We start from the raw sequence: 7,680 nt of genomic DNA, 5'->3' as shown, positions 1-7,680 counted from the left end.
CTTATCTGCTTCTTTTATATATTTACCCGGAAAAGAAAAAATATTTTCTATTCCAAAAATGCTTTATAGAATAGAAAGAGTGACACATATCAAAATAAAGCTGAACAGAAAGTCCAAAAGAATTCATTATGTAACAATTTCATATTTCCTGTGCTACAGTTCATCATAAAATAATAAAAAGTTTCACCATGCCTGTCAGATCCTGACATCTGATTGGCTGATTCTCACTAAAATAAATTGAAGACTCATCACTCATCACATAATAAAAAAATAAAAAAAACAGAAATAATTATTTCTTTAGTAGCAAATTAAATAAATTATATTACATACAATGAATTTAACAAATTACTGAAACATTTAAATAATTATAGATACATTTTTTATAGATTTTATGTTCATTTCCAGTCAGTCATTTTCTACCGCTTCTTCCATAGTTGGTCACAGGGAAGCTGTCTATGGACGATAGGCGGAGTCCACCCGGGACAGGTCACCAGTCCATCGTAGGGCAACACAGACAGGAGAAACAACCACACACACTCATCCACATCTAAGGGCAATGTAGAGAGACTAATTAACCTAACAGTCATGTTTTTGGACTGTGGGAGGAAGCCAGAGTACCCCGAGAGAACCCACGCATGCAAAGGGAGAACATTCAAACTCCATGCAGAAAGAGTCACGCCGGGAGTTGAACCCTGGACCTTTTTGCTGCTTTTAGAACTTGGAGATGATGTTGGCTTCAGTTTGAGAGCTGACCCCAGGTTCACAGTGGGGTTACGATGTGGGGAGTTCACTGACTACAGGTCCAAGTTTGAATTGTTCAGATTTTTGAGTTTCTTTACCATTGCTTTTTCCTATTGACACGGCACACCATCGTGCTGAAACATCCAGGGATAATCATCAAACTGTCCCTGGATTGTTAGAAGAAGCTGTTCTCGGAAGATGCTTGGATCCCATGTGTTATTTCCACTTTTTGTTGAATAGAATTGGAAGCAATCTTACACATGGGGTCAGCTCATAGTAGCTCTCATTGTTTCTTTTCAGGAAAAAGGATTTTCCAACAGTTGATAAGATTGAATAAGAAGGAAAAAACATAACTTCACCAGTCTTCTGTTGTCCATTTTTGCACTTCCTGCAGACGTCTTGCATAGAGGTGGCTTCTTTGCTGCTCTTTACCTCACTGAGTTTGCAGATTCAGTCACACCCAGAACCGGGCCAAGACATAAGCAGAAAACCTGAGATGGCTTGAAGTGTCAGAGGATAGTTTTAAAAATGTTCTAGTTGAAAACTTAAAAAGGCAAACACGTTCTTAGAAACGCTATAAAACTTAAGATTAGTGTTATTTATTTCTATTTATTTGTTAAAGATCATAGAATTCCACGATGCTTTTGTTCTCGCTAAGATTTTAGGCTCCCCAAAATGCAATTTGATTTAGAATAAAAACACCAAGAGAAATATGTGCATGCAGATCTACAGCGGGTAAGATGTTAACTGCTCATGCACTTTCATGAGGATTACATTAAAAAAAAGCTATTCTATCAAGGAATTAATTGTTGGCTCTCTGGTTACCTTTAAAAGAAGCTGAAATGAAAACTGAGAGCAGAAATGATTCAATATGGACCTTCTTGGATGCTCTGAAGATTTTTTCATTTGTACCTTGTAGTTGTTAATAATCCAGAAAACTAATGTTTAATGCCAGGACATTTTGAAGCAAAGCAAAGATGGCTGCAGGTAATCAGGTGTGACACAAGAAGATAATGAAGGACATCTGAACCTCTTTCATACAGTGATTTTATCTGGACTCCTTCGTAGCTACATTGGTGCTAATGTGATTACGCTGGCATATAAAATAAATAATAAAAATAAAGCAAACTTCTCAAACAAGCAAAGTTTTTACCATTAAATTAATCTGTATCCGATCAGTTTGTATAATAATCTAAAAACTGACCTTTATGCTATCAACATATAGTTTATACACGTCCTAAAAACGGAGAAAAAAAAAAATGAACAGATCAATAAAAACAAAGAATTGTATGATTATCAGCAAATCCACCTGGATTGCCTTATTTATTGTTTTATTTTACATCACCGTTTTCATCATCATCATTGTCAATATTATTCTTTATTTTTCAGATGATATTTTCAGTTTTTTTACTATCACTGGAATCATGGAAATCTGTTAAATCATTGGACAGTTTGTTCTCAAAATGTTTACATTTACGTCAGCGTATTTGAATGACATTTCTCAATGTCTCATAGTTACTCTTGAAACTTGTCCAAACAAAGTAAAGAACAAAACCGAACATGTACATACATTTATCCAATACACACCTGAAGAAAATAAATAGTTATCGTAAAAAAAATAATAAAATACAACTGAAAAAAATACACACATCTTACAAATTTGATTCCCCCGGGTTGCCCCAGACCCCACAACCCAACCCACCCTGTAGGTTTATCATACAGATATAGTTTTTTAACGACACCTCATATCATCTTCACTACCAAAAAAAAATGTTTTTTAGGTCATTGTCGTTATTGGACATGCATCGTAAACACAGAGGCTAAAGGTTTTGTATTCTGGGCTTCCTCAGGCTCCCCTCTCTGTAATCTCACCTCCCCAGAGAGCTCTTCGTTTCTGTTATGGCTTGTGTGTGTAGTAAAATGACCGGCTTCCGTCCATGTTTTTGCTTTTCATCCTCTTGGATCAGCTGGTTTTGTCTCTCTGTCGGCTCCATCTATGTCAGGATAAGCTCCCAGCCGATGAGTCAGAAACTTAATATCGACTTGGTGGAGGTCTTGATTCTTACCAGGTAAAACTGGTAAGATAGCTAGCATATCTTTTGTAGTGTTTGGTATGTTGAGTATTTAGAGTCAACTTTCTCTTTACAGAAACCTTTGGTGTTCAAACACTAAATCAGTGGTTCCAAACATTTCAGCTTCTGATGAACAAGATAACAGTTTTAAAGAGACTTTTAACCGCAACTACTGGTTAACTATAACTCAGTCAGGTATACAGGGGCATAATGGCAGCACAAACCTCGCCAACAGTAAATATATCTCTATTAACTATTTTTAAGTTATTGTTTTTCTCTCTGTTATACGATTTCTAGCATAAATATTAAGTATTTTTGTTATTTAATTTTACTTTAATTTCTGAATAGGTCCACAAGATTCCTGCCCCCCGGTGGGGCCCCGACCCCAGCTTTGGTACCCACTGAACTAAATCACCAGAAGCACTTCAAGTGTGACAGAAAACGTCCTATTTACCCACTAAGACAAACAATCTACAGGTAAAAATAAGAAAATACTGCTTCATTTACTTTTGGAATTAAATAAAGCATATTTAATATATCCAATGATTATGCATTTTTTTATTTTAAGGGTTAAAATGTCACCATTAAGGCCAGGATATCCCATACATGCCTTGTCATTAGCTATAGTGCAGCTCCAAAACAAAATTCTATAAAGAAAATAAACTATTTGTAAATATGTTAAAATGATATAAAATAAAATGTCTTTTTGTTAGCAGTTTCTGATAGTTTAGGCAGAATGTACTGTAAACGTATTACTTAGTATAGAGGATGTAAATACCTCACTATAGTTCTATCTGTAATCATTTTTAAAGTCACTTATACAAAAAAATATTTTTTGTTTCACTTTAAATTTCTTTGTACTGAAAAAAATGAATACAACAATGTATTATATTTCTTTTCTTATATAAAAGTTTATGGGCTCTGTTATCTTTATATCAAGGCTGAAACTGGTTTTAAAACTTACTAGAACCTCTAACATAAATCTATAACATAACAGAAAGAGTTTTTCTGCTTTGACTTTAGGATTGTTTCCTAAAGAAAGCTACAGCTTTCCCCAAAACTAAAGTCACCCTTGGTGAAGATGTGTAAAATTTCTTTAAATAAATTAATCTTTTATTACATTAGCATCATTAAGAGAGGATTTAAAAGGACATTCATTTATGTGTGGATTTGTTGAATGAAAGGCTTAATTAAAAACCCATTTCAGTTTACTGATGGAGGTAATCAGATTTTTTTTATTTAAAATTTCTTTATATTTTTAAGAATTCATGGTGTCATGCACCCTGGCAAGGTTCCCGGGACCCCTGGAAGAGAAACAGGCCCGCAGCATCACAGATCCTTCACTGAACCTGACAGTGGGCATGAAGTGCAGACAGGCGTGTTTGTCTCGAAAAGCTGAATTTTAATCTTATCGCTGTAATAATTATTACTTAATGGTCTCAATAAATGTACTTACATGGAATATTGGATTTTTCTATATTTTTTGGTTTGAGATTATGCTACTGCAGTGAAAAGCAAATTTATTTGAAGGCTTTGTATTTGTGCTCAGCACGAGTGGAGTCTAAATAATCAAAATAAACCCAATTAAGGATCATAAAAGCAAAACTTTGAGGAACCCTGTAAAAGTCTCTTGAGACAAAGTGGCACCCTTAGTGCTTAAGCTGGTTTCCTGCCGCAGACAAAATGTGATCGGCTGTTACCCCTCCAGATTTGTTCCTTTGATGCCCCTTCAAAAGACATCACTATCCGCTTTCAAGGTGCCAACAGACAATGGACCTCTGATGTGGCAGGACATAAATGTTGGTCTGAATTCAGACATGTTTTACCACACCACCCGATCCTGGTGGGGACCATAGAGGCCAACAAAAAGGGCCACGATTGCTGAAACTGCACACCAGCGAAAAAAGGAGTGCCGGTGTCGCTTCTGTCTGTCTCTCTCCCAGAATCACTTTACAGTTTTAACACCCTCTAAATCCAAACATAACAATAAGTTCAGTTTCTGGCCCGGCCCTTGTTGTCGAGCAGAGGTTCTGATGTTTGAAACTGTAAGATGATAAATGGCACAGGGAGATCTTACTCTGCAGGTGGGAAAATGAGCCCTTTGCTGACTGAGTGTAGAGGCCGACAGAAATCCTGCCCTGGCCTAAACAACGCCGGCGGTATCTCCCTACAGCGCAGGAGACAGAGGGAGAGACGGAGAGAGAAAACAGCCGATCCGATTCAACCCTCTAAATCTGAGAACAAGTTTATACATTCTTCATGTCATTTTCCCATTTTGTCCTTTGCTACTGTTATTGCAGAATTCCCAGGTTTACTTTTAGGTTAAATGGTAAAGTCATTGCTTCGTTCTTCGTGGATGAGCGAGAGGGTCCTTTAGTCCCAATCCATTCAACACCCTGAGGAGAGAAACATCATTACTGCTGCATCACTCTGCCTCTGGCCTTTATTCAACTCAGCTTAGAGTCAGAAACTTTATGTCAGTCAGCTCTATCCATTTCCAAAACCAGCTTGAGTTACTGATTTGTTGATTTGATGTATAGTTGAAGAATATGAAGGTAGTCCTCATTTGCAGTTACTGTAATTCCTCCAAGTTCATCCAACTTGCATCAAAACAGACCCATAGCATGACGTTGCCACCACCATGCTTAACAGTTTGTACATTGTTCTTGGGTTTGAAAGCATTACATTGACTCATCTAAATATACTTCTTATCATTGTGGCAAAATACCTAATGTTTTTAGGTAAAATATTTTGGTATTTTGGCCTTTCAGGTGAAAGGTCCAGCTTGAAGGTGTCAGTTTTAGAGCTGGGACTTCTTTCTTGGTCTAGATGTTGCCAGTCCATATTGACCTTAAACTGGCTCCACATGAGACAGCGAAACTGGTGCTCCAGGAATTTCCAGTTTACAGCAGGCTTGGTAGTTCCTGGGTCTTTCTCGAACTTTCTAACCAATTTCCATTAATCTGAGGGCAGCAGTTCAGGTCAGATGGTTGAAACCTGGACACAAGTGGATGTTCTAACAGAACAATAATCTCAACCACACACTAAACATGATTTTGGAAGGGATAAAGCAGGCTAGCATTAAAGTTCTGGAATAGCCTTCCTACAGTACAAACGTTAAACCTATTGAACATTTTTGCATGGTGCTCATCCGGGAGGAGGGAATGCTGCAAGTCACTGACTGGATGCAATCTGCTGGGTTTCCTTAGACAGAAAAACTTTTTATCCAATTTGAATAAATAACTAACTTTAATTGCACTGTTCAGTGGTTAGGACTAATTGGAATGTATGTACCTGACTTTTGTGAAGTGCCTTGAGACAACATGTGTTGTGAATTGGCGCTATATAAATAAAACTGAATTGAATTGCTTAAAACCTGCAAGGAAACCAATTATTTTAAATTAACTGTTCCAATTCTGCCAAGAGGACTGGTCAAATAATATTAAGCCAGTATTATTCCAGCATGTTGTCTACAAAAAGTGTGTGGTTGAAACACAGCTTGCTAATGAAAATTTACTGTGTATGTATACATTCGACCCTGGTTGGATTAGAGAAATTCTATGATAAATTCAAACTTAAGCACTCAATTTTTGCTTTTAAAATAGCATTTAAGTTTCTTGCATTACCATAATTTCAACCTGGAAAAGGAATGGTACAAATAAATCATTAAAAGCCCACATTTAATGTTAACACTCAACAAACCACATTTAAGACCTCGGGGGATGTACAAAAAATGCCAGACTGAAACAAGTTAAACTACAGAAACAAATGCATAAAACAGCAAGTTCAAAGAGCATCGCCCGACACATGTGGAAGTCATCAGCACAGAACTCAGAGCCCACACACAGCAGAAACCCTGTTAGGCTGTTTAATTGATGTGTTCTCACCTCAGCAGCTCAACAGGAGTACGTCCTCACTGAGGCAGATTCACCCCGGGCACCAGAGCAGGCTGCTTTGGAAATCAGGAGACAGACACAAGGTTATTATCGTAACAGCTCTGACCTTTCTGGAGGTATTAAAGAAGGAATTAGGTCATTCTTCTCTACTTTAAAGAGTCTGCACCTTGTTATTGTCAGTTCTTCTGCTAAAGGAGGAAACAAATTCCTTTGGCAAGCTAATAGCAGAGTAGCCTCAAAACATGTTTTACATTGTAGCCTTCCCATATCGCACATAGTGGCTGTATGTTGGTAGCCTCTTGCCTCGACATGCTCTTCGTGTGAGCCAAACTTCATAAAGTAGAAGCTTTTCATAACTCGCAAGCATCGAGGGCTGAAAGGAGTGAAAACGTCAAAACCGTCAAAGGTCAGGCTCACCGTCACTCTGAACCTTTCTCAGGGTAACTGAGGGTGTGGAGATGGCTGAGGCACGGAAGTTAGCGGGCAGCGTCTCGGCAGAGTCTGAGGTCACGCCCCGGAGGTCTTTCTCCCTAAACATCTTCCTCCAGGATGGCGAGCGGGTGAACGTCTTGGTTCCATCCTGCCAGGAATATCAGGGAATGAGTGAACCAAAAAGACAGATGCTCATGCAAAGCTGTACTTCTATTATTTTATCAACAAGACAAGTATTCTGACCTCATCAGGTCGTCTCTCAGTTCCCATGGAGATGAGAGAGTTGTACTCCTGCTCCAGTACCTGTCTGGCCTGCAGGAAAGAAGTGATGAAAAGCTCTGAGAATTATTTGGAATCTGCAGATCACTCTTCAAATATTTCTATGAATCAGATTTAAATTCAAATTTAAGGTAGAACTATACCAGTAAGATTCCTGAAAACAAACAACCACATTTTGACCTCAATCCTGAAAAGCACAGAAGGCCTTAATTAGGACGCCAACACAGGTGTGATGTTTGTACACCATTTTTGATTGATGG

At 37.9% G+C, this 7,680-nt stretch overlaps 1 protein-coding gene across 4 annotated transcripts in view; it reads right to left on the bottom strand.

Annotated features, from left to right (window-relative positions):
• Positions 1–2,026: 2,026 nt before the first annotated feature.
• The window catches only part of LOC124863024 (liprin-alpha-3-like), a 50,149-nt gene continuing 44,495 nt past the window's right edge, over positions 2,027–7,680 (bottom strand). Inside the window, exons 28-31 of one of the 4 annotated variants that reach the window (XM_047357260.1) lie at positions 7,385–7,453; positions 7,127–7,289; positions 6,701–6,765; positions 2,027–5,810 (exon numbers count right to left, since the gene is read on the bottom strand). In XM_047357260.1, coding sequence (XP_047213216.1) covers positions 6,710–6,765; positions 7,127–7,289; positions 7,385–7,453 — 288 coding nt within the window. In that variant the 3' untranslated portion in view covers positions 2,027–5,810; positions 6,701–6,709. The remainder of the gene's footprint in view (positions 5,811–6,700; positions 6,766–7,126; positions 7,290–7,384; positions 7,454–7,680) is intronic. The other 3 variants (XM_047357259.1, XM_047357262.1, XM_047357261.1) reach the window with 3 other exon arrangements.

This window comes from Girardinichthys multiradiatus, chromosome X (assembly GCF_021462225.1).
Source record: "Girardinichthys multiradiatus isolate DD_20200921_A chromosome X, DD_fGirMul_XY1, whole genome shotgun sequence".
Lineage (NCBI taxonomy): Eukaryota > Metazoa > Chordata > Actinopteri > Cyprinodontiformes > Goodeidae > Girardinichthys > Girardinichthys multiradiatus.
Note: the sequence above shows the minus strand (reverse complement) of the source record. Positions and strands in the feature narration are given on the sequence as shown.